Below are 27151 nucleotides of genomic sequence, written 5' to 3'. Positions count from 1 at the left end.
ACAGACAGTTGCCTGAGACGGGAATTGAACCCGGGTCTCTGGTGCTGTGAGTGCTAACCACTGTGCCACCGTGCTGCCCACATTATACATATCATTATACATTGCGTACATTGGTTAGGTGGTACATCTTTACGATATAAAATTTGTTCACAATACAGTATACAATATTCACAATCTCAGTTCTGTTTCTGCTTTGGAAGAGCTTGACATTTGTGTAGGTGGGGCTGGGGCTGGTTTCTGCTTAAATGAGTTGAATTCTAAGCAGTTACAATCTTCTAAATTTACACTAATGTTATCAAACCAACTTCAACAATAACTAATACTCACATTACATCGTTATCTTCGTAAAAGATCTCAAGCTGCTTCACAGGTGTATTTTTAAACAAAGTTTGCCAGCTGCTGAGGTATTGGCACAAGTAACCTAAAAGATTGGTCAAAGATGTTGGGTTGTTGCAGCCTCTTGAGAGTGAGGTCGAGTGGTTTAAGGAGTGAATTCAGAGCTTAGCGTGTGGGGACCACAACGGTGGTATGACTAACATTACAGATCTGCAAGACACCAAACACTGGAGAAGCATAAAGATGTTGGAAGAATATGGGCTGGAGATTGCTGGTATAGATAAGCATCTGGCCATGGGAGGATTTGATTGTGAGGATGATAATTTTCAAAAAAATATAGATCACCAGCACAGCAGTGTAGGGTGAAGAGGGCTTACCAATAGTTTAGACAAAAGTAACTAAGATCCAAAACCTTCACTCCAAATAAGGAACAATATCACTAGTGAAGATAAAGCAGGAACATCTGCAAAGCTGACTAACAACTGCAATGGAATACTACCCTCCCAAGAACTCAATGAAATTTATAGAGATTTCAACAAGGAAAGTTCTTATGATGCAGTGGCAGTGTCCCTTCTTCTCAACCAGGAGGCCTGGGTTCAAGGTCCACTTTTTCCAGAGGTGTGTGATAACATGACTGAACAGGTTGATTAGAAAGTGTAGATTTCAGCAAGGCCTTTGTCAAAATCGCATGAAAAAACCAATAAAGAAGGCAATAGCTTCTAGTAACAGGGTAACTTGGCAAGTTGTTTCCAAAAGCTAGCTTAGTGGCGGGAGACAGAGGATGGTGATGGAAGACTGCTTGTGAGACTGGAGGCTGGTGTCCAGTGCTGGGTTTATTATTGTTTGTGACATTCATAAATTATGTAAATAAAAAGGTGGGATGATTAAATTTGGGGATGACAATAAGATTGACTAGGTGGTTGAATGTGAGGAGGAAGGTCTCAGATCTTAAGAGGATATAAACTGATTGGTTAGATGCAACTGAATGTGAGGTGATCCACTTTGGAAGACAAAATAAGAAAATGCAGTACTGAATGAATGGCAGGACACTAAGAAGCTCAGAAGGATCTTGTTGCATTTGTCCACAGATACTGAAGATGATTGGACACGTTAATAAGGTAGCTAAGAATTCATGCCTTTATCAATCAAGGCAAAGATGTTATGCTGGAACTGTACAGAACTCTGGTTAAATCACAAGGGTGTGACAATGCTAAGTCACAATGTAAAACATTGCATCCCTCAACTACTTTTCTGGGCACTCTTCCAACTTTTAAAAGGTACTTGAACACTTTGAATTTTCATAACTATTCAGAGTCTGCATTATCACTTATCTAGCTTCCCTTTCTCTCCGTCCCACAATCAACAACCCCTTTGTCTGCTTATCCTTGCTTCTCTCGCTGGGCTCCCTCTCCATCAATTTACTAACTTCTTTCCTCACCCTCCAGTCATCAACATAAACACCACTTTTTCTGAGCTGTTTCTAGTTCTGAAGCAGGATCACTGAACTCAAAATATTAACTCTGTTTCTTTACCCAGTTACTGCCAGACTTGGTGTCTCTGCAGCAATTTGTTTTTCAAATGTTTATTAAGGATGTAACTATTTTGTAGACAGTTGAGATAAAGTAGATGAATATTTGGAATGTGCTGGTTGCCTTATGTGGAAAAAGCCAGGCACTCTGGGCTTGTTTGCACTGGAATTTAGGGGTGACTTAAATTAAGTGTATATGATCCCAAATGGTCTTGACAAGGTGGATGTGGCAATGGCACTTCCCTTAATGAGGAAGCCTGGAATTAGATATGCACGGTTTCAAATTTAGGATGACCTTTTTAGGACAGGGATCAGAATTGCTTTCTCTCAGATGGTTGAGAGATTTTGGAACTCACTGCCTTAGAGGCAGGTTCACTGAATGTTTTTAAAGTGAAGATTAGATTAGATTAGATTCCCTACAGTGCGGAACAGGCCCTTCAGCCCAACAAGTCCACACCGACCCTCCGAAGAGTAACTCACCCAGACCCACTGACTAATGCACCTAACACTATGGGCACCCAGAGGAAACCCACGCAAACACAGGGAAGATGTGCAAACTCCACACAGTCATCCAAGGCTGGAATCGAACATGGGTCCCTGGTGCTGTGAGTCAGCAGTGCTAACCACTGAGCCACCTTGCCATCCATGAAGCTGGGTATATTGTTGAGGCAATGGAAAACAAGGTTATTGAGAGTAGATGCTGCATGGAATTTGAAACACAAACGTCAGCCACAATCCTATTGAGTTGTGGGACAGACTCAAAGGGTCAAAAGGCTGAATGCTACTAATTTGTATGTTCATCAACGTTGGAAGCAAAGTCCCTTCTGTTTACTGACAGATCATTTTGATTGTTTGGATATTAAGATAATACAATCTGCTAATTACTGAAGCATAACCCAAGGAGTGAGTCAATTATGCCTCAACAGCAGTGTTCAAGTACCTGTGTATTATATAAACATACACAGAAACGACACACAAATATAGATGTCTATTAGTCACAAAATGAAAAATTCCAAACTTCAGAGCTTATTCTTGAAAAAGTTTAAATTATTTCTTAGGCATTGTCCTTTATAATATAAGAAAGTAGAATCAGCTGCAGTGAAAATACCAAGAAGACTTAATTACATCAATTCTAGTTTTAGATATTACATTCTGTTACCACTTCTCCCCCCAAGTGGTTTCCCTTTCTGCTTATGTTGGTGAATGGTCAGACTTCTGCCAACACTGTGAAGTTTGCCTGCTTAGTCTGCCCTCTAGTAGTAAATAAAAATAACTCATGTCGCTTTATTGTCAAACATCAATTTTTATTAAAAAAAATTCTGACAAAAGTTTCATGTTTTAACAGATGTTAAGGAGCCAAGATACTTTTCTTTGTTAGTCTCATGTTGCTGGTATTTTAAGTAGAGTGAATGCTCCTTTTCCTTGTGCTTCACAACTTCACACATTCACAAGACCTTTTCAATCAATAGTAATGTCCTTCTAAGGTGCCTCTCTGCAACACAGTTGTGTCTGCTGACTTGTGGCAGCAGAATTTTATTTGAAGATATCAATTGGCAGTTTATCAATTTTAAATCTGTCTGTAATGTCCTAGCTAAAAAAATACTAGTGATGTTGATCGTTATAATTAGGAAGGGTCATAATTGCACATCACCACAGATGCTAAAGTCATGTTAAGCAATTCTGCCAGCTGTGCCCCCTACTCTGTAGTAGGTTGAAAAGGTAGAACCCAGGTTTGTGCTACAAAGATAAATTGGCAAAGCTGCTAGCTTGGAAGAGATGTACACTAACATTACTGCTTTTCTTGATGTATAATGTGTGGACATCTCAACTTGGTAAAGGTAACATCACCATAATCCCAGAGGACCATAGGGCCGCTCTCATTAGAGAGAGACAACTGGTGGTGAGTTTGACCTGAGGGCCATCATCCCTCGGGCGAGGGGAAGAGGTTGGGAAGGCAAGACCTTCACAGTAACCTCAGCCAGTGCAGGAGTCGAGCCCCATGCTGTGGGCATCACTCTGCATCATAAACGAGCCCACACACCTTGACTGAAGTGAGACATTGAAGTACGCTCCCACCAAGCCCTCAACCAAATGAGAAAATAGTACAGAAGAGGAAAACCGAAAGAGAGGGGGAAAAGAGGGAAATGAGAATGGAATTTAATTAGTGAGCAACTTATTATGCATATCCAGAGACAGAGATAGCAAGAAAGAAAAAGGAAAAAAGAGGAAAAAAAGTGAGAGAAACAGAGAGAAATCAACTTGATTTTGTGCCTTTCAGAAATATTGCAAAGGGCTGATAACAATCATTGCACTTCAACTCATATGAGAAAATGCAATGTTTTAGCTATCGATTCCCAGTAGCTTTGGTGGAATTTGTACTGGGGCTCCAGTGAAAAGTCCTCCTGAGCAGAAGCATCCTGGATGGATTCATAGTTTCCTGATGATTCCTTGTGGAATGTATAAAGATGCCTGCAATGACTTTGTGCTGAAAGTATTTCCTCTCCAACGCCTTCAATTGTATTTAATCTCGCATCCATGTGCACAGTTCACTTATACTGTTCAATCATTAAGTTGTGGCTTCCATGTGCAGAACTTTCATGGCCTCTGCAATCTGTGGGCTTGTGTCGAGCTGGCTGTACATCCCCACCAGAAAGGCTTTGTGTAAGAGGACTCCCGCATGTTCTGTGAAGAGAACATTGTACAAGAATGAACAACTGGCACAAACGATAGACAGGACCTCAACAGCCAAATCAAAGCAAATAAACAGATCGATAATAGCGTCAAAATAATATCTGCATGCACGGAAAATGTTCCAACAGTTTGACAGGTAAATATAGTTGTGAGCAGATTACACTTTAACAGAGTCTTGGAAGATCCCCAGTCTGTGCAATTACTCTATTTTCGTTTGGGGCATAACACATGCTTTAGTTAAATTCAATACCCCAAGGATTAGCAGTTGCCACTAAAAATGTGGTGCGTTTCTATGGGAATAAAAGCAAAAGACTGGGGATGCTGTAAATCTGAAACAAACACAAAATGCTGGAGAAACTCAGTAGGCCTAACAGCATCTATGGAGAGAGAAAAGAGTTCACATTTCAAGTCCGGTATAACTTGTTTTCTTTTCCCGAACATCTCTCCATAGATGCTGTCATGCCCCTTGCGTTTGTCCAGCATTTTCTGTGTTTGTTTCTACGTACATGGCTGCAAAACCCCCTTGTCAGACATACAAAGGCAATGTGACCAAAATGTGCAGTGGTGGTGGTGTTGGGTGAGGGGAACAAGAAGTGGGCTCATTGTATCCACGGCACCATAGCTCATGAGAAAGGGATGTGAAGAATTGGTGCTTTTGGGAAGCATTGGAGGTGGTTTAAAATTAAAAGACTAAATTTAAAGATTTCTTTGCACGATAAACACAATTCAAGATTGGGTTTCGAGACTCGGTAATTTTACCTTGGCAGAGCAGCGCATATTCTGGAAGGTGCTTCAGGGCTGTCTGCACCACATCGTAATTTCCACAGCCAAGACAGTACATGAAGGTTGGAAGAAAATCGGCAGCAGTACTGGAAAAGGAAACCAAACACACTGAACTGCGCAGTCAGAGGTAAGTGCTTATTTTGAGAAGAGGAACAGTCTCATAGCAGAGCAAACTGTAAATACACTGTGGCACTGTTTGGAGGCTGCAAAGGGACATACAAACGTTTGTATATTACAAGGTTCTGGTACAGAAACTACCCATCATTACAGCAACAGTTGGCGTCTCTGATAACATTTGAACAGCCACACCGGGAGAACACAAGAGCAATGCTGCTCTTTAAGTATATCTTGGCCTGTCCAAGATGGTGCCTGGAAAGAGGGCACCCTTAAAATATTACTACCCTTGCTTTTGATATGAGGTTAAAGAAAAATCCTGTTTGTCCTCTCAGGTGGACATTAAAAGATCCTGCAGCTTAATTTTAGAGTAGGAATATAATCAAGGAAGAGTCCATTTAATTTCTCAAACTGGTTTTGCCATTCAGTGGCATCATGGCTAATTTGTAACCTCACCCAATGGACTATATCCCTTTGATTAACAGAAACTTGAGGATATCAGCTTTAAAATTAATAAACGCACCATGGTGCTTATGGAAGACAGCTCCAAGTTTCTAACACAATTTTTTATTAATAATTTCTCTGACAGATCTAGCTCTAAGTTTTTAGACTATATCTTAGTTCATAAATCCCCAACCAGCTGAATAAATGTTCCTCTGTCTATCCTATACCCTAAACACTTGAAAAGCATTGATCAAAATACCCAGAGACTACAACCATAGTTCTGTAACCTCTTTTTGTAATTTAACCTCAGATTCTCCGTAAGCAAGGGAGTTTCTTTGGTGTCCTGGAAAATAGTTCAAATATTTCATCCACCTGAAGACCTCATTTAGAAAACATTTATCTTGTCATTATTTCATTGCCGTTTGAGGGAGCTTGTTCTGTAATAAACAGAATGCCGTGTTTCCTAAAATATAATGAACTATACTTCAAAAAGTTATCTACTGGCTGCAGTGTGTGTTTCAGCATCATGGTAAATGCTGCATAATCGCTTGGTTATTCTACTCCCCTCCTTTACCGTGGATTGCTCTGTATACTCCGCATAGCCAAGACAAACGCTGCATTTCGGGACAGTTCTTCTGGGGAGCTCATCAACCGTTGTAGATCATTCTGTGAAAAACAAGAAAGCTTTCAGTTCAGCAACAGCCTCCTACTGTGTGAACATGGCCATACTCAAGGCATTGATCCTCATTGTCTAGAAGATGACTATAATTTAGGGTTCCAGTCTGAAGTGAATTCCTGTCCACTAACAAGTAAAAGTTCAAGTCAGGGAAGGCGTTAATACGCTCCTCCTGTTCTATTGGTCACAGTAGGTACAGAGACCGTAACAAAGCTTGACCCTGGTTTTAGACTCTGTGGATGGGAGTAAATAACCACTCAGCATCTAATCTGATAAACCGTCTCAGAATCTTAGAAGTTTTGACGAGATCACTTCTCATTGTTCTAAACTCCAGAGTATAATCCTACTTAGCTTAATCTCTCTTCATAAAAGAGCCCAGGAATTAATTTAGTGAACCTCATAACACCCTCTCTCAAGAGGGTGAAACTGTACATACTGCATTAGGTATGGTCTCACTAAAGTCCTATAACATGCCGCAAGATTTCTTTGCTCTACTATTCCAGCCTCCTTGCAACAAAGACCAGTATTTACCTTTCTAATTACTTCATGTACCACCATGCTAACTTTGTACTTCTCTTATAAAGCTACCCAATTCCTTTTACCTTAACACTTTTTCCACAAATTAAAACATATTGAGGTGTTTCTGTCAAAGTAACCCCCATACGATATCCGCTATATCACTTAATGAACAAGAGGGGTGATATGGGGGAGACACTGCAAACATGGGGGGGGGTGAATAGAGCTGGGGGTAAACAGAAGGGTGGCAAGGGAGGAAAAGAGGGGCTGAAATGGGAATAGAGGGGCTGCACAGGGGTGGGGAACAAAGGGGCTGCAAAAGTAGGGGGACAGAGAGGATGCTAAAGTCAGGCAATGGATGCAAGAAGAACATGGGTTAATTAAGTGGAGAGAATAGTTTTAAATCTTTTAACTGAAATGTTCAGATAACTGAGAAAATAAAGTCACTGGAATCTCTAGCTTGAGGGTGCAGAAGTTCAGGAGATCTCTATGGGGAAAAAAAAATCAGTGGATGCTATTATAACGAACACTGTCGAATGGACAATTTAATATTGAGTAGTTTTATTTCATAAAGATTTGCATTTTTACGTATCACATTTCAAAGTATCTCACATACTGTGAATTGCTTGTGTTAGCAACAAACCCACAACTGCTTAGCTGTCCGCCAGTCCATCCAAACACATTTAATATGAGGGTTTCTTGTGCTGAGAAGAGTGCACCAGTTTCGTTTAAAAAAAGCAGCACTTTCTGCTCAAGTTATGCCCATTATATTTAAGCTCTGTGATGTCTAGGAAATTAATGTCTTCCTGTGTGTTGTGGCTTTATGTTTAAAGGTGCGGTAATGACCGAGGGTATTGATCAATCCTACTAATTCTTCAATCGGAGCCCAATTTTCCCTTACATCATCATAAACCACAGAAAGTGATGTTGCCACATGACACCTAATAAAAGAGTTAGTGAAAACAATAAAGGAGACACTGAAAACTAAAACAGAATCCCAATATTGAAAAATAGCCCTTCAGAAAGTGTCAAGAGTAGCCCTTAGAAAATGTAAAGTATTTTGACACTCTAGGGATTTTGCATCCTTCTTATAACTAACATATCATCAGCAAGCCTGAAACATTGCACTTTACTCCATCCAGGTTGTTGATGTAGATTGTAAATAGACAAAATGAAAGCGCTGATCTTTTTGGTACCTTTTTAGTTACATCAGGTCACTCCAAAAAAGTCCCATTTATTCCTACTCTGTTTTCTGTCCATTAACTATCCTTAGTCCACGCCAATATACAGGGTCAGGCCTTACAGGGAGTGGTGCAGCAGAGGCATTTTCTGTTGACAGCATGAAAATATATAATCTACCTGCAGTATGGACGTGATCTCATCAAAGTCAGTTCAGAGAAGGTTCACTAGACTAATTCCTGAGATGAAAAACTTATCTTATGAAGAGAGGTTGAGCAGTTTAGGCTTATGCTTGGTGGAGTTTAGAAGATTAAGAGGAGATGTAATTGAGGAGTTAAAGGGATTGATAAAATAGATGTAGAAGGGGTGTTTCCCCTTGTGGGGGAGTTTAAACGAGGAGTTCACAGTTTTAGGCTAAGGATTGGCAAATTTAAAACAGTGATGGGGAGGACTTATTTCTCTCAAAGGGTCGTGCCTGTGTAGAATTCACTACACCAGAGAGCTGTGTTGTAGGGACACTGAATAAATTTAAGGAGGAGATAGACAGATTTGTAATTAGTAATGGATTAAAAGATTATGGAGAGCAGGCAGGAAAGTGAGGTTAAGGCCAAGATGAGATCGGCCATGATCATATTAAATAATGGAGCAGATTCGAGTGGCTGAATTGCCTACTCCTACTCCTAGATCTTATGTTCGGCTCCTGCTCAAGTCCAACAAAGAAGGCTGGAGAGGCCTCACCATGAAAAACTATGCTTTTGGCATTGCAAACTGATGACATGCCATTTGAAGTCTGTCCTTAGTTCAATGACTGGCAAGTGGTTTTAATAATTTTCTATTTGATGTAGTTTTAATTGCAGCATCAGGTACCCCTAGGCCCACAAACCAACCCTCCTCTCCAGTTGATCCTGAACATCCTTTAGTTTCGATAGAGAATCTGGATCAGCACAGGCTTAGAGGACCATTTGGCCTGTTCCTGTACGGTAATTTTCTTTGTTCTTCTCTCCTCTATCCAGTGTTATTTCTGACTTCAGCAGAACTAAGCAGCCGGAGTAGGGGCCAGGGAAACTTGAGGTGGTGGTGGGGATTGTCAGAGGATTCTAAGAATATTCACATTCCTGTTGATTTAAACCGGTACACTCTTAACCAGGCTCTATGCTTGGAATGGACAAATAGAATTCACGTAAACTCTGGTTCCTCGTGTGTCATCTTATCGAATGTTTCTATGAAAGTCCAATATGCTATGTACAATGGTTCGCCTTTCTCTTTGGAATAAATCCTCAAAAAAACAGATTTATTAAATGTGATTTCCAATTCATGAATTGCAGCTGACTCTACTTCATCATACTTCCCTCTTCCGACCACCCTGATCACATCCAAATGCACAGATTCTTGCATTTTGCCTACTATTGAATTTAAACTAACTGTACTCTAGCTCCCACCTTCTCTCTTCCTTCTTTCTTAAGCAGCAAGCTTATATCTATTTTACTCCAATCTGCAGGAATTGTTCTAGAATCTAAGGACTTCTGAAACATCAAACCAATGCATTCACTATCTCTGCAGCTACCTGAGATACTTGTCATCAGGTTTGCTACTTACCATTCATTTCTTCAGTGCCATTTATTTATACTAATTTCTTTAGCATTTTTGTGTAGACAGATGCAAAGTACTCCTTAATGTCTTTGTCATTCCCATATTCCCGGTTATAATTTCAGCACTCTGTCTCGAATGGGTCATGTTTATTTTTGCTAACTCTTTCCCATTCACAAGTAGAAACACTTATAACCTACTTTTATGTCTCTTGCTAGTATATTCACATGCTTTTTACTTTCTACTTATTAATTTACCTTTGTTGAATTCTAAACTACTCCCAATCCAAGCAGTCAAGTCCTAGGAATGTGTAGATTTTCAGTCTGATTTGTAGCACTTGTTCTTTTCTTATATTGATTACTTTAAGTTCCTCACTATTTGTTTCTTTATTAAATATCTTTTAATGTGAAGACAGACACAAAATATTTATAACAAGCCTTTCATTTACTTATTCCCATTATTGATTTCTCCTATTAATTCTCTAAAAGGCAACACTTACCTTCACTACCCCCTTCCTATTTACATATGTGTAATAGATCTCAAATCTGTCCTTACATCTCGGGTTACTTTACTCTCATTCTGTTTTTCTCCCTCTTTATTGATTTTTTTTGTCCAGCCTTTGCTGCTATCTATAACCACTGAATCCTCAGGCTGACTATCGTTCTTGTCAATATTATAAGCCTCTTCTTATAATCGAATACTATCCTTAACTTTTTTAGTTAGCAATAGATTGATCTCTTCTCTCACGGAGATTTTATTACTCAATGGAATGTAGAATTGCTGAGAACCATGAAATGTTTCTTTAAATTTTTGTCACTGCTTACTCAATCATGCCCTTTGACTGTGTGGAGTTTGCACATTCTCCCCGTGTCTGCATGGATTTCCTCCGGGTGCTCCGGTTTCCTCCCACAGTCCGAAGATGTGCAAGTTAGGTGAATTGCCCATGCTGAATTGTCCATAGTGTTAGGTATTGGGGTAAATGTAGGGGAATGGGTGGGTTGCACTTTGGCGGGTCGGTGTGGGCTTGTTGGGCCGAAGGGCCTGTTTCCACACTGTAAGTAATCTAATCTAATCTAATCTAATCTAATTTCCCAATTTGCTTTGGCCAACCTGTCATTATATCTATTTAATTTGTTTTACTTAGGTTCAATTTCTTGTTTTTAATTCAATATGAAATTCCATCATATTATGATTGCCCTTTCCCAGATTATCCCTCACTATGCGATTACCAATTAACCCTGTCCAATCAAACAAAAAAAAATCTAAATTAGTCTCTTTGCTACTTAGTTCCACTTCTTGTTTTTCCAGCAAACTGCTTCAAATCCACTTCATGAACTCATTCTTTTAACTCCTTTTGACAATCCGATTTGCCCATTCTATATGAAGATTGTCCCACAATTATTGCAATGCCTTTGCTATAATGTCTCTTATTGCTCGAATAACTTTCTGTTCATCAGTGTTACCAGTTAACTACTCCCAAAATCATTTCTTATCCTTGTTATTTATTTTCTCCATCAAACTGATGATACTTCCTTATCTCCCAAACCAAGAACATTCCTCACCATTGTCCTCATGTCATCCTTCACTGTCATAGCTACCACACTCCCACTTAGCATGTCTTTTCCTATTCGAAATGCCAAGTACTTTGGAATATGTATATTGTCCCCAACTTTAGATTCCCTAGTGTGGAAACAGGCCCTTTGGCCCAACAAGTCCACTATGACCCTCCAAAGACCAACCCACCCAGACCCATTCCCCTACACCTAACACTATGAGCAATTTAGCATGGTCAATTCATCTAACCTGCCCATCTTTGGATTGTGGGAGGAAACCGAAGCACCCAGAGAATGTGCAAACTCCATACAGACAGTCGCTCGAGGCAGGAATTGAACCCGAGTCCCTGGTGCTGTGAGGCAGCAGTGCTAACCACTGCCATCGTGCTGCCCGTAGTTGTTACCATGCAATCATATTTTTGTAATGGCTATTAAATCAAATAGATTTATCTCTATTTAAGCTAGTAATTAATATAGCTTATTACAAATGCTTCATATATTCTATTAAAATACCTTTAATTTGAACTTTTAACCTTTTTTCATGATTTAACCGTGCCTAATTATGGACCATTAATATTCAACTTGTTTCTTTCTAAAACACTCAGTTTATTTTAAAAGCCATTCTGCCCTGTCACCTTGACTTTTCTTTTTAGATTTATAAATTACCTTCACTTAAAATGTTCTCTCCCTTTTTTAGTTTAATCCTAAAGATATAGCTCAAAAGGACAGAATGGGAGCATGAATTAGAGATGCCGGTGTTGGACTGGGGTGTACAAAGTTAAATATTACACAACACCAGGTTATAGTCCAACAAGTTTAACTGGAAGCACTAGCTTTTGAAGCACTGCTCCTTTATCAGGTGGTTATCTGCAGGTTTAGTGTCAGACATTCATTTAAAGCCTGCCAGATTTTACTCTCCACTGAATTCAATACAGTGCACAACTGATACGGCAGTAAATTGAGCATCCCACCCAAAATCGGCATCCTTGCTAGGTGAGTTACGACATGCACTAACATCTACTGCAGGCCAGAGTTATACAGGTTCCAATGAATCCTGAGAGTCTGTGTTCTGAGGCACAAAAACTGCTACCCAAGCTTTCAATGGTTAGTATTCACAGGGTACAGATAGAAGTATTTGTGGTCTCTACTGGGTTGGGTGCAGTGTTCAGGCAGGTTATGACCAGAGAAAGTGGAAAATGACACTGCTTTTGTAACTAAGATCTGCGAACTGTTGTGGCACGGAGCTTAAGACATCACAGTGAGAGAGAGGGAGAGAATGAGATGCAGAGAAAAGGTAAGGGAATAGGACCCAGCTCCTCAAAAGGCAATAACACCGCATCGTTTACATCACACCATTGCTGCCAATGCAAATAGATCAGACGCTTCAATATTTACAACAGCTTTCCCTCAAAGGCTGTTCACTGACAATTCACAGCTAGAGACATTATTAGCTGCAATCAAAATCAGTCAGCTCTACTTGTTAGCAGAGTACAGGGCATTATACAGTTCTAGAGCTAATTAAATGCTGCAGGCAAATGGTGGTTGAATCTTGTTTGCTTTGAGAGACAATTAGTTTATTTTCTACTTACAGCAAAGAAGAAGAGGACCTCCACTCGACGCTTTGACATCTCATCAATATCATTCAGGACTTCCAGAATATCTGAGCAGGCAAACATAGACGTATTAGGTGCCATTCATAATGTTCGCCGATCTACCTGGGCTCCTGGTATGGCAATGTCACAATTTAAAAAGTCACAGCCTAATTCTCAAATCCTTTTGGGTCTCTTCCTCTTTAAAGTACTCCTAAAAACCAATTTTTTTTTCAAGCTTTTGGTGACCTACCTTTCAGTAGTTGTGTGTTAAATTTTGATTGTGGTCTTGAAATGAATTTTATAATGTTTTTCTATAACAATGTCACAATATAAATGCAAGTTGTTGCACAGGAGAATGTAGGACAAAGTGCAGCGATATTTACAATCAGTCTGACTCTGATTTTAAGCAGGAGACAGAAAGTGTTGGTCTCTCACTTAAATCAGACCCAAAGACACACAGTCAGATCTATACAGTTGAGTAGAAGGAGGAGAGTAGGTGAATAAAAGCAAGACAAAGACCAAGTGTAAACTGCATCCAACTCAATTTGCTGCTCTGTTCTGGAGGGGGTGAGGGGGGTCACTGGACCTGAAACATTAACTCGACTTCTCTCCAAAGATGCTGCCAGACCTGCTGAGTTTTTCCAACATTTTCCATTTTTGCTGATTCACTGCGGCCAAAGTGCTGCATTCAATCAGCTCGATTTCTGGGCTAGGAATCAGGGGTCCCTACATTATTTTTCATTTTATTCGTTTCTCTTTTGATGTTGGTTAACCAATTTTCTGTTTTAACTTTGCATGATTGCACAGCAAACTGCTGGGTCTCCAGCCCTGGTCTCCTCGCTGCAACATTGCCATTTCATGATCATATGCAAGACATTGGAGCATATAGCCAGGGAGGTTAGTTCTCCAAGTCTAGACTCAGAGTCCTCACAGCTATGCCATAAAGACATTCATCATCTGCGCATGCATCTCCACAGCTTGAACACGTTACTCAATGCAGCAAATCAACATCACACACCGAACATAGGCCCTGGCACTCAGGAATCACACCCAACATCCAGAATACTCCATTTGATGCTTCAACATCTACCTGAGACCACCCATCCCTCCCTCATGTTTCTTCCATAAACATCCTGCTACTCAATTATGGCAAATACAACAGCCAAAAACAGCAGTAAACAATCAACGACGTTCATGCAGGACAATGTAGCACATAATAAAAAGAAAATCAGAAACAGAGGCACAAAGTCACCTCCACTTCCTGAGCCTTCCATCCTGCAGTTGGCTCTGACAAGGCCTGCAGGATTCAATGCCACTCAGCATATTGGGAAGGACGGCATCTTTCTGTCTTTTGCTACTTCACAATTCTAACTCATCCTCAGTTTGCTATCCAGTATAATGGTGTGACTATTGACTGCTTTCATTTTCCACCACCCCATACCCACACCAAGCTTCCCTCTCTGAGTTCCTGCTTTCAAGCACCCAAGATCAGTGATTACAGCACCTGGCCGTTGAAAATATATTGCTACCAGCCTCACCATGCTGCAGATGTATACTGCCAATTTTGGAAGCCTGGGGCCATGCCAGCTGATTGGTCTACACAGTTTTGTTACTCATTCATTCGCGGGATTGGGAAGTTGCAAGGCCAGTTTTTTTACAGGTCATCTTTAACAGCACTTTAGAATGTGGTACTGAACCATTTCATAAATCATTGCATTATGTCATCACAATCTGATACAACATGGTGACTTGCTCGGCCATTCCAGAAGACAGTTCAGCATCAACTACACTGGTGTGGTTCTGAGTTCACACCAAGTTGAGACTGGGTCAGGAACTGCAGATGCCCTTCCGTGAAGGACATGAGTGAAACAGATGGATTTGTACAACGAGCCTGTAGCTATATGGTCACAATTATGATAACACTTTTTCACTCCAGATTTATTTAATTAACTGACTGACTTTAAATTTCACAGCTGACATGTTGGAATGTGAACTCTCATCTCAAGATTACAGTAATACAGTGACAACTTTACTCAAGTAGTAAGCAAGAGGCCTGTGGCAAGATTCTGGGGAAAGGAGTTCCTATTCTATCTGAATAAAGTTGAAGAGCAGGGAGGTGATGCAGGAACTGCATAAAAAGTTGGTTAGGCCACAGTTAGAATATTGTATGCAGTTCTGGAATCCACATTACAGATTGCACTGGAGACAATGCTGAGGAAGTACCAGGATGTTCCCTTGGGCTGAAGAATTTCAGTTATAAATAGAAATTGGTCAGACTGGAGTTATTTACTTTGGAGCAGAGGAGAGTGAAGTGGGACATGATTGAGATGTGCAAAATCACACGATGTATTGATGGGGTAGACAGGAAAGATCTTTTCCCCTTAAAGAAGGAATTAATGGCTGGGGGCTTGCATTGAAGGTAAGGGGCAAGAGGTTTTGAGGGGTTGTGAGGAAAGTCTTTTCACGCAAAAGATGGTGAGAATTCGGAACTCACTGCCGCTAAAGATAGTAGAGGCAGAACCCTTCGTAACTTTTTAGTAGTATTTAGATGTGCACTTGTGACAGACAATTTGGCATACAAGATAATGGGCCAAATGCTGAAAAATGGGATTAGAGTAATTGGGGAGCTGTTTCTGACAATTGCAGGCTCCACGGACTGAAGGCTTTTTTTAATATACTGTTGATCTCTATGATTCTATGAGCATTTTGCTACTGTGGTAACGTAGTGTGTGGTAGAGCTGTTTGGCATCAGGATAACATTATTTCCGCTCTAGAAGCAGTGCTGCATGAAATAATCCCTCACCCAAAGAAACCTGTATGCAGGTTCCATTCATTCTATAGAAATGTTCTTGTTTTACATTAAATTCATGCATTACACTGCTGACTGCATTTCAAAGTACTGCATTGTGGAAGTTGCTACAAAAATGCAATTTTTTAAAAATATTAAGGGGATGTCAGGTATTGCTAGTTGGATCTACCTTATCATCACATACACTTTCCTTTCTCCCTCACAGAGTCAATTTATCCAATGTCTGTTTGAACCTACAGGTTATGCTGGAGGCCTTACCTTCCAGGGCACGGCCCCTTGCAATCTTTTGAAGATACGGTGCCACTTCAGCTGAGGTTATCGGCGTTGTAGCAGAAAAACTGACTAGTGGGAGGGAGCCAGCTGCTTCTTCCTCTGTATGTGTGTGTGAGAGAGAGAGAGAGAGAGAGAGAGAGAGAGAGACAGAGGGAGAGACAGGACAGAAAGGGGCGCAGGGGGGAGGTGCAAGTGAGAGAGAGATCGGGAGAGACAGATTAGGGAGTGGGGTGGAGAGACAGAGAGAGATGGGGAGGGAGAGAGAGAGAGATGGGGAAGGGGTAGAGAGAGAGCGAGAGATGGGGGAGAGGGCGAGAGGGACGGGGGGAGGGCGAGAGGGACGGGGGGAGGGCGAGAGGGGCAGGGGGGAGGGCGAGAGGGACGGGGGAGCGCGAGAGGGACGGGGGGGAGGGCGAGAGGGACGGGGGGGAGGGCAAGAGGGACGGGGGGGAGAGGGAGAGGGATGGGGGGGAAGAGGGGCGGGGGGGGACAGGGACGGGGGGAGAGGGACGGGGGTGGAGAGGGACGGGGGTGGAGAGGGACGGGGGTGGAGAGGGACGGGGGGGGAGAGGGACGGGGGGGGAGAGGGACGGGAGGAGAGGGAGAAAGAGATGGGAGAGAGGGAGATGGAGAGGAAGAGAGAGAGTGAGGGAGATGGGGGAGAGAGAGAGGGAGATGGAGAGGTGGAGAGCGAGAGAGAGATGGGAGAGAGAGAGAGAGAGATGGGAGAGAGAGAGAGAGAGAGAGATGGAGAAGTGGGGGGGGGGGGGGAGAAAGAGAAAAATTTATTTTCAAAACTTAAAAAACTTCTTTTAAAAATATTAGAAACTAGAGAGGTATCAAACATAAGCTCCTTAGTCTGGGGTGAAAGCCTCTGCTACACAATTCATCACAGACCGTCCTGACATGGCTTGTGCCTGTAATCTCCTGCAATAATTCCCTTCTGCTCACCTGATTCCACTTATGAAGTAATGCTTGGACAAAAAAATCAAATTGCTGGAGAAACTCTGGCAACATCTGTGGGGAGAAAGCGTTCTTACTGCCAGTTTTGCTGAATTTCTCCAGCAATTTCTCTTTTTGTTTCAGACTTTCAGCAGCGAAGCTCTTTGGTTTACTTTAAACCTTGAACACGGTGTTGTGGATATCGTTTACAGACAGCAGCTGGCTTCCATGCTAAAAACAATGCTCAAACATTCCCAGTAAAAAGTGAGGTCTGCAGATGCTGGAGATCACAGCTGAAAATGTGTTGCTGGTTAAAGCACAGCAGGTCAGGCAGCATCCAAGGAACAGGAAATTCGACGTTTCGGGCCAGAGCCCTTCACCACGATTCCTGATGAAGGGCTCTGGCCCGAAACGTCGAATTTCCTGTTCCTTGGATGCTACCTGACCTGCTGTGCTTTAACCAGCAACACATTTTCAGCTCAAACATTTCCAGGGTTCGAAAGAGAAAGAAAAAGGAAAGAAACTGCCTGACACTTGCTGCCATTCAAAGTAACTCACTGGGCACAAAAGCAGGCCGACTTTACAGTTTTGCAGTGAGTTTCAGCAATTTCAATCCATCAGTGCTGACTCCGTGAATAGCACTCTTAGTTCTACAGGCAGATGGTTGGGGGTCAAATTCTACTACAAAAGTTTTAAAACTAAAACTGACACTCCAATGTAGTACTGAGGGCCTGTGACACTGCCAAAGGTCTCATCCAGAGCATGAGATGTTAAACCGAGGCTTCACAAACAAGTTTAAAAGTTCCTAAGCCAGTACTTCAAAGAAGGTGAGGGAAATTCTCCTCAGAGCCATGGACAATTATTAGTCTTAACTACATCACTACTAAAAAAAAAACAAGCGTGCAGACTGTTTATGGGAGCCTGGCGTTTTTTCAACTTTTCAACGGTGATTACACTTCAATACGTGTAAAACATTTCGAGGAAGGCCAAGGTCACAAAATGGTTTTATAAGTGCAAGTCTTTCTTCTTTTGTTTTGTCTTATTGTCCTAGATTACAAGTGTTTTGGAAGGATACTTGTAATGACAGAATGCATGAAGTATTTCACATGATAGAGCTGGACTTTGTAACGGAGACGATTCCTTAGCAAGTACAAAATACTCCATTCCATCACCCACTGTCAACTCTCTCACCACTGCAAACAGCTCAATATTTCTATTTATTTCTATTATTTTAATTAACCAGAAGTCCAGAACTCACCCCCGTCCTCATCGTCTGCATTCTCTTCAATGAGTCCACTCCGGGTTGGGAGCGTTAATCCAGCCAGCAGGGACTTCAGTAGAGCCATCTCTGGATATTCCCGTGAAAGGTAACTGTACCAATGTCAAAAACAAAATGCTTGACTTTGAAGAAGATTTTGTGTCTTAGTTGGTCGGGTGGGGTTTCGGGAATGGGACAGGTTGGAGAGGGGAGACAGATATCCTCCAAAGACTCTTATTTTTAAAAGACAATTTCTAGTCTGCTCCAGGATACCCACTGACGACTAAGTACAACTGACCCAAGGCAGCTCCAAACTGATCATTGCTAAACAAAGGCCGATCAGTGTTTGACACATAATTGTGCAAGGCACAGCAGATTGATGGGAAATCATAGTCATGGACTTGTTTTGCATCAACATCAGGTAAATGAAGGGACAAGTCACTGCCTTGGCAAAGAATCTTGTGAATTTCTTGTAGCGTGTTGCGACATTTGAAAGACACTATTGAAATGAAAGCCATCCTTTACAAGAGCACCATAACATGTCTTTTAAAAAAAAAGCCAATTTCTGACTAAATCTGAGTGATCATTTACTCTCTCTATAGATGAGGGGACTGTGCCATCAGAGACTCAGTCCCTGGTGTCTTACTTAACTTGCATGCTCAATGATTGTGGATAAAAATTTGGTCACGCAAGTATTATTGCCAGCTAGATCTAGTTATCGCTCAACATACAAACACGCGCCATCGCATCACAGTTAGGAATCACAATCAGCTACTCAAAACATTCTGTCCCAAATTCAGCTATCCCTATTGTGAACCTCTTCTTTCAATGCATTCCCACTAGGTGTGAAACAAAGACAACCTTTATCATTGGATACAGCCTTTGCAAGAATTTGATTTTTCTTAAAAGGTTTACTAAAGGAAATTCAGAAATTTTATTTCAATCTCTCCAATCATTTCTAATCAGGGACAGCATCCTGAACAAAGGCCTGTCCAATCGATACTGGCTCAATCACTCAGCAGTATAGTGAATGAAGGGGTCGTAATCCCCAACTCATCACCCAATTGTTTTCAGGTGGCTAACTTAGTTCTGGAGGACTATCACCATTCCACTCCCAGGAACCTCCAGAAGGTTTAGCCTCAGAAGTTCTTGGCTAGGTCTCAAGGCCATGCTAAGCTGCTAAGGGTCCCAATTCAATCTTCTTCCTGTTTAAATGGCCAAATCTGGAGTGCCATCCCCATCCCACTTGGCTGAGCCCGGCGAACCATCTTTTCTGCTGTTGCCACCATCATTCCCTACTCAAGCACCAAGCAAACAGCTGCCTCTTCCCTGCTCTGATCCAAAGTCAAACATGTGGCTATGACAAGTGATGGAATCCAGGCTCGAACATTACATTCCACGTTTACATACGTTGAGATGGGAGTGAAAAAGAGACGTGATTTCACAATCATGCTGGGTATCCAATTTGGGAATGGGTCATCCGGAAATTGTGGAGAAGTTGAAATACAACCCACTTGACCATTCACACACACAACGTTTTGGAAGGGGCTCAGGAGAGGAGAGGTACTTTAGATTACAACCTTCCTTTCCCACTACCACTACCATCTAGAAGGACAAGGGTATTACCTCCAAGATCCCTTCCAAGCCACTCACCAACCAGAGTTGGAAATATATCCCTGAACCTTCACAGTCACTGGATCAAACATCTGGAATTCCCTCCCTAAAAGTATTTTGGGTCCATTTATAGCACATGGACCACAGTGCTTCAAGGTGGCAGCTCACACCATCTTATAATGGGTAACAGGGGTCTGGCAATAAATGTTGGCCCAGCCCATGAATGAATAAAAACAAAAAGGTCTCACTAAATGGTGCGTTCTTTCTTAATCCCTCCGTCCTATTACTCAATTTTTAATAAACAAACAAAATACTCACTGGAGCACATCTGAATGTTTCTGAAGGAATGGGACTGCTGCTGCTGCATTGTAGGTTATAAACTTGTGAATAAAATGCACGCATTTATTGATGAAAGAAGCAATGAATCTGGAGTACTTCCCGTAATTCTGGAAGAAAAAAGTATTCAAAATTATCCAAAGATAGTCAGTGTTTTGATTCTCAGCCATGATACATATTCTCCACACCCACCCACCCCCCACCACCGTGCAATGCACGTCGCCCTCCAATTACATATTTAATTCCACAGCTGTCAGCCACTTTCTGGCATTGTTAGGTATTCAGATCTAAACTGTGGTTATCTATGACTTCAGTCATAGTCAACTGCTTATTATTGCAGCCTAGCTAGATTCCTTCTTCAGCAGCCACCCATACATTTTGTCAGGAATTGCCCAAATAGTGACCAAAAATCCTGTTCTGATCTCTTCTCCCTAAACCGGAGTGCAAAGGTCTGTTGCAGCACATACTATAACACTGTGCTGACTCAAGTCTGCTAACTTAGGGCAATCCTGAGACTGAATTTATGGTCCTCAGGGTATGTACTGCTAAGTTACTGATTGGATAAATTGGATGCACCATTGATGAAGCCCTCAAGGTAAGATTGTTCAGCTTTATTTCTAGAGCAAATACACTTTTGTTGTACAACTTTCAAAGTTTAGATGTGTATATATTTTGAAATGGAAAGAACTCAGGATTAAACATAAAGCACTTTTCTTTAAATTTACTTTGAATTTTCAGGAGTTTCTCGTATCTCTCTCAGTGACTTGGTGACGAGTCTTGTCTGATAACAATGCCCAGTGAACATACGAACAAGGAAGAGAGGCCATTCAGTCCTCGGGCTTGTTCTACCATTTAATATTAGCATGGCTGATCTGACTGTAACCTCAGATTCACTTTACTGTCTACCCCGATAACCTTTCACCTCAATTTCCAAGAGTCTATCCAACTCTGCCTTAAAAATATTCACAGACTCTGCCTCCAATGCCTTTATAGGAAGAGAGTTCCAAAGACCCATAATTTTCCTAAGATAAAACAATTTCCTGTCATCTGTTTTAAATTAGCAAACAGCGACTCCTTATTCTAGACTTTCCATTAAGACTTTCCTCTCCACATGTATTCCGTTAAGACTCTCAGAGTTTTATGCAAAGCAGCACAGAGCATTATACTATATGATAGGTGCTATATAAATGCATATCATTGTTGTAATGCATATAATTGTCGTAGTATGAGGTGTCTTGTTTGCTGTTGGGCTCATTCCACCTCCCAGAGGTTCAGTTATTGAAGTTATTTCCTCAAAGTTTCAAGATTAAGAGTGTTCTAAGTGAAGGCTTACAATAACTGAAATTTAGAAAGGAAAGTATTTATTTTTGGGAGGCATTGAATCCAGAAGGAGGAGGCATTACTTTAAATTAGAGTGAGGCAGTTCAGGAGTGATGTCAGGAGGCACTTGTACACACAAAAGATGGTGGATAAATACAACTCAAAGCTGAAGCTGTAAAGTCAATTTAAAATTTAAAACTGGAGACTGGAAGACTTTGATTAGGCAAGGCTTTTAAGAATCACAGAATCAAGGCACACAGATGGAGTTAAGATACTGATTAATCTTAATGAACGGTGCAACAAAATGACTTTGATGGAATGGCCTCTGAATGGACTTCTTATATTCCAGCTGGGTTTTCACTGACCTGCAGGAGTAATATGAAGGAGAGAAGGCAGTCCTGCATCGCCCCCTGGTGTTCACTCTGAAATAAATACGGCTGCAACAATTCCAGGATCCCCAGAACATGCAGGAAGAAGATCAAATGGTTCTGCTGTCGAAACTCCTGAAAATTCAAATGAACTCGTCCATGTAATAGGGCAGCAATCATAGGCAAGTGTCTGAAAAGTAAAACAAAACAAATACCAAAAGATTGCTCAGCACAAACACTCATGGGTAAGGTTTTAGTACATGCAAATCAGCTAAAAGTTAAATGCATTGGAACAAGAGTAGACTATTCAGCCCAGAGGCCCTTCCACCATTTAATTAGATCATGACTGATCTGTGCCTCAATCCCATATACTCACCATTACTCCATATCCCTTAAAACCTTTACCCATCAAAAATCTAAAGATCCCAGTCAATGCAACAAACTGGAAATGTTTGGCTTTGTTATTATGTCTCTTCATTTATCCCAGCTAGGCCAAATTGCAATCTGTTTTGATAATGAAATCCTAGCTAGTGGGAGTCTAACAGAGGTAGATGCTACAGCAGCACCATGATCAATGTATATGGATCTTGTTTGGAATTGTGTGGTTGATTTGAGGGACAGAAATAAAGCACCAGTAGCAGAAGACTAAGAGCACAATAGATCTGTCATTAACCAAGGTACATTTGTTCGCCTACCTAGTCTATTGTTACAGAGGTAGCTCAGAGAAGGAATGATTGCATTGATGCTGAGTATAGACAAGAAATGTTGAGAGAGTGACAGTCAGAGTTTAGAGGTGAAACAGATCAAGAGCAAGTTACCCACGCATTAGATATTTTGGCAAAACAAAATTGAGTTCTTTAATCATTATAATAAAAAGGATCCTTTAAAAGTGAAATATTAATACCGAAGCAATAAAACCGGATGTGCCACTGCCAACTTTCTGCAGGCCATGTTGGCATCAGCCATACGATTCTCCGATGTTTTCGAGTCATTGGTGTCCGCGAGCAGCGTCAGCAACCGATGGACGAGTGCGTCCAGCTTGGAAAGAAAGAAACATGCTCGTAAAAGCTGCTCATGCAGAACGCCTTCGATATCCAGAAACCAACCCCAGGGTCCTCATGGTCAGGGCATCAGTCAGCAGCAACCAGCTGAACAGCAGGAAGCTATATTTGAACCTAGGACAGTTAAGCACTGCTGTTGTCTGTCACGATAGCAGATATAATAGATTCAGGTCTGTTACAACACCTGAATTTGGCTGCTAAGTGTTATTAAAAATCAGTTTAACCTGAAGATAATCCTGTTATATAAAGATAATATAAGATGCAATATGATGCTCACACACTGTTAAGAAGGCAGTATGTTATGCAGAGCATTACATTCAATAATTTGCAACAGTTGCATTAACATGCTGTTATCACAGTGCTCGACAGTAAATGAGCATTTCTTACAAAACTTGTTAATGATGGACTTACTCCATACAAAGCGCTCCCTCTAGTAATTTTTCAAAATTATACACTCTTTAAAGAGCAGTAGCTTATGGATATCTGAAAAATGCTCAGACCAGTTCAGATCTGACTTAAATTGAACGAGTGATGGCAACAGTTTCAACAATTAAAAGGAAACTAAGTACAGAGGAACCTCGATTATCCGAATGAGTGGGTGGGCAGTATTTCATTCGGATAACTGATTATTCGGTTAATTTATTCAAAGCCTCGCCTCTTGGGCTCGGAGTTTTCTGAAGTTTCCTTTCTCCTCGCTCTGCCTGCTTTGCTCCCTCTCTCTGTCTCAGGGATTGTTTCTGAGCAGAGACACACTTGTGCGTCAGGGACGTGCAGCATTGCTGAAGCCTCCCACTTCCACCACCCCCTCCCCCATCACCATCAGTTCAATGGGATTGACACAGCAAGCACTTTGCTAAGTCCACTCCCTGTCCAGGAGACTAAGCAGCAGCACACCGCGTGCAAGTCCCCATCTGCCGCCCAACACTATCTGGCCAGGCTGCCCCGCTCCCCCCATCCTCACCCCCGCCACTGTCCTAGCCGCCCTGCCACGGCTCCCCTGCCACCACCCCCCACACCACAGCAGCCAGACTGGACACACACTCAACTTTTTGACAAGTTCAACCTTTGCCCTGTACAGGACAATGTTGGAACGATTATTTGGGGAAGGGAGGTTTAGGGTACACCCCTGTGTAGAACACCAGGGAAAGTGTGGGAGAAGAGAGAGAGAGGGTGGGCGGTCAATCATTTGGAGATGGTGCCTGGGCTCGGCAGCATTTCAGTAAGCCGAGTTCATTTTTATTCATTGTAAACAAAAGGTGCGATCAGTGTTGGAAACACATCTTTGAGGTAATGTTTCTATTGGGACCTCGAGATCTTCTTCAGATAATCCAAAATTCGGTAACTGATATTCAGATAATTGAGGTTCCTCTGTATATCTGACGCTGAAATCTTTGCAGGACTAAGGAGAAAGAAATGAGGCTGAACTACTTGGACAGCTCTTTCAGAACTGAGACAGGCAACCTTGACTCAGTGGTCTCCTGTTTTGTATGATTCGATGAAACCCTCGCCACAGTGACACTGACGCTGCGTAGTGCCTGAGGAGGACCGTGTTGCTGAAGACATTCATACCTTGCAGGTACTTCCTTCAGTGGTGCCATCGCTGGTAAGCACAGACTCTGGCAGACTGACATGGCGGATAACCTCCGGAACTTGGAAGTATATTTGAAGAAGCAGATTCTGACAACGCTTGCCCATCACACTGCTGTAAAAAGACAGAACAATACAGTTCAGCAACTGTATATGCAGAAGAATCCTGGACATGAACAGACAGCATTTTCAATCTACGTTAGCCACAGAAACAATAGAAACGAACCATCTCATTTTGCACTGGGAATTCCAGAGTCCCAGAGACACACCATGTTACTTCAGCTGGGAAAGTAAATACTTGGAATACAAATCTAAAGAATGCATCCCATTCATTTGGATGAAAATATCTTCTTATTCTTGGATTCTTTGGCTAGCCAACATTTATTGCCCATTCCTAACAGCACAGAGAGCAAGTGAGAGTCAACCACATTGTTTTGGGTGTGTACTCACATGTAGGCCAGGCCAGATTAGGATGGCAGATTTCATTCCATTAGTAGACCAGCTAGGTTTTTTTCCTGATAATCAGCAATGGCTTCATTGCCATCATTTGATTCTTACTTGCAGACTTTTTTTTATTGAATTCAAATTCCATCAGCTGCCATGGCAGGTGTCCAGAATATTAGCTGAGCTTCTGGACTAACAGTCCAGCGATGAAACCACAAGGTCATCATCTCTCGTTCATTGAACCAGAATCGGTAACTCTGCTTTCTCTCCAAAGATGCCGCCAGACCAGCTGAGTTTTTCCAGTAATTTCCGTTTTTGCTTTAGATTTTCATCATTTGCAGCTCTTTGATTTTGTTTAAAGGAAATATTAGTATAGATGATCAAGAGTTTCACCAAAGAATTAGATGTAAAGGGTAATACTTTGGACTTTCATTTTAAAGTTTCAGGATTTAGAGATTTTGAAATGAGCCAAGTTTGTCACGGTTTGCTCTCAAGCCACCCTTGCTAAACGTGGACACTGAATAGGAACTAGGTAATACTAGGATGTCCCATTGTTTGGGCAGTGCATGCAAAGAGTGACCACATAATTAAGAAGCAGAACATCAATGGTCATAATCTCTGGATCACTATCTGAACCACTTGCAAATTAGCATAAAGGAAATCAGATTAGAGAATGGATATGTTTTTCAAAGACTTGTGTGGAAGAGATGCTTTCCAGTTCATGGGACATTAGTACTGGGCAAAGGGGACCTGTGGCACGGACTCTAACCAAGCTGTTATTCTTGTGAAGTAGACAGGATTTTAAAATAAATAGATTAGATTAGATTACTTAGTGTGGAAACAGGCCCTTCGGCCCAACAAGTCCACACCGATCTGCCGAAGCGGAACCCACCCAAACCCATTCCCCTATGTTTACCCCTTCACCTAACACTACGGGCAATTTAGCATGGCCAATTCACCTAACCTGCACATCTTTGGACTGTGGGAAGAAACTGGAGCACCCGGAGGAAACCCACGCGACACGGGGAGAATGTGCAAACTCCACACAGACAATTGCCCGAGGTGGGAATTGAACCCAGGTCTCTGGCGCTGTGACCCAAGTTCAGGAAGCCAATATTTGGGTAAGAGTGAACAATCATGAATAAATCTTTTCCTAGCTTCCTACCCTTTCCAAATGTCTTGTACTCTTCAACATTTAGGTCCCGATACATATCACCCTGGAGCCAGGTATCAGATTGTGGTTATCTATTTGTGCATTGAGTTCATCTGTTTTGTCCCAAATGCTATATGTATTCAGATGGAGTTTTTCTTTCTTTAACATCAAATCTTGTTGATTGATTTGCAATTAGATTTATATTTTTCCGTCATTTCCGATATTAATTACTTCCCCCTTTCCTTGTTTCTACTCATTAATTAGGGGTCTAGACAGCTAGTTTGCAATGCAGAGTGACACCAACCATGTGGATTCAAATCCTACACCAGCTGAGGTTACCATGAAGGTCTCATCCTCTCCCCTAGCCTGAGGTATGATGACCCTCAGGTTAAACCATCCACAGTAGTCTCTCTCCCTCTAATAGAAGAGCAGCAATATGGTCTGGAAGGACTACAGCAATCTTACGTTTACTTTTACTCACTGATTTACCATATCTTCCCAAATTTAATCGGAAATTGCTGGAGAAACTCAGCAGATCTGGCAGCATCTATGGAGAGAAAGCAGAGTTAATGTTTCAAGTCCAGTGATCTTCCTTCAGAACAGTTTGTTGTTTTATTTATTATACTTCCCGAATTTAAGCCCTTCTGTTCACTATTTAACACGTGAAGAGTTAACAAAGTATACACTAGTCTTATAGGAAGTGAGTGAATTAATTCCAAAGCGGGTGTAAAGACAAGGAGGATGAAAACTATAAGCTAGTTAGCTTAACCTCCAAGTCATAAGGAAAAGGAAGCAATTATGAAAGAAGTTATAGCAGTGCACTTGGATACGTCCAGTATAATCAGCCAAAGTCAGCATAGTTTTTTGAACTGAAATCATGTTTAACCAATCTATTGGGAGTTATTTGAGGAAGTAGCTTGTACTATGGTCAAAGGGGAGCTGGAGGATGGTACTTAGATTTCCAGAAGACATTTGATACTGTGCCAT

The 27151-nt window shown here is 41.5% G+C and overlaps 1 protein-coding gene across 2 annotated transcripts in view; it reads right to left on the bottom strand.

Annotated features, from left to right (window-relative positions):
• Window positions 1–2933: 2933 nt before the first annotated feature.
• Window positions 2934–27151, bottom strand: part of ints1 (integrator complex subunit 1) — a 124195-nt gene continuing 99977 nt past the window's right edge. For both annotated transcript variants that reach the window (XM_060840789.1, XM_060840790.1), the window contains exons 39-48: window positions 24550–24682; window positions 22824–22957; window positions 21917–22109; window positions 20214–20341; window positions 18282–18394; window positions 16067–16180; window positions 12997–13067; window positions 6471–6562; window positions 5315–5424; window positions 2934–4546 (exon numbers count right to left, since the gene is read on the bottom strand). In XM_060840789.1, the coding sequence (XP_060696772.1) occupies window positions 4431–4546; window positions 5315–5424; window positions 6471–6562; window positions 12997–13067; window positions 16067–16180; window positions 18282–18394; window positions 20214–20341; window positions 21917–22109; window positions 22824–22957; window positions 24550–24682 (1204 nt within the window). In that variant the 3' untranslated portion in view covers window positions 2934–4430. The remainder of the gene's footprint in view (window positions 4547–5314; window positions 5425–6470; window positions 6563–12996; window positions 13068–16066; window positions 16181–18281; window positions 18395–20213; window positions 20342–21916; window positions 22110–22823; window positions 22958–24549; window positions 24683–27151) is intronic.

Source organism: Hemiscyllium ocellatum, chromosome 20 (genome assembly GCF_020745735.1).
Source record: "Hemiscyllium ocellatum isolate sHemOce1 chromosome 20, sHemOce1.pat.X.cur, whole genome shotgun sequence".
NCBI lineage: Eukaryota > Metazoa > Chordata > Chondrichthyes > Orectolobiformes > Hemiscylliidae > Hemiscyllium > Hemiscyllium ocellatum.
The sequence above is the reverse complement of the archived record's forward strand: the minus strand, read 5'-3'. Positions and strand labels throughout refer to the sequence as shown.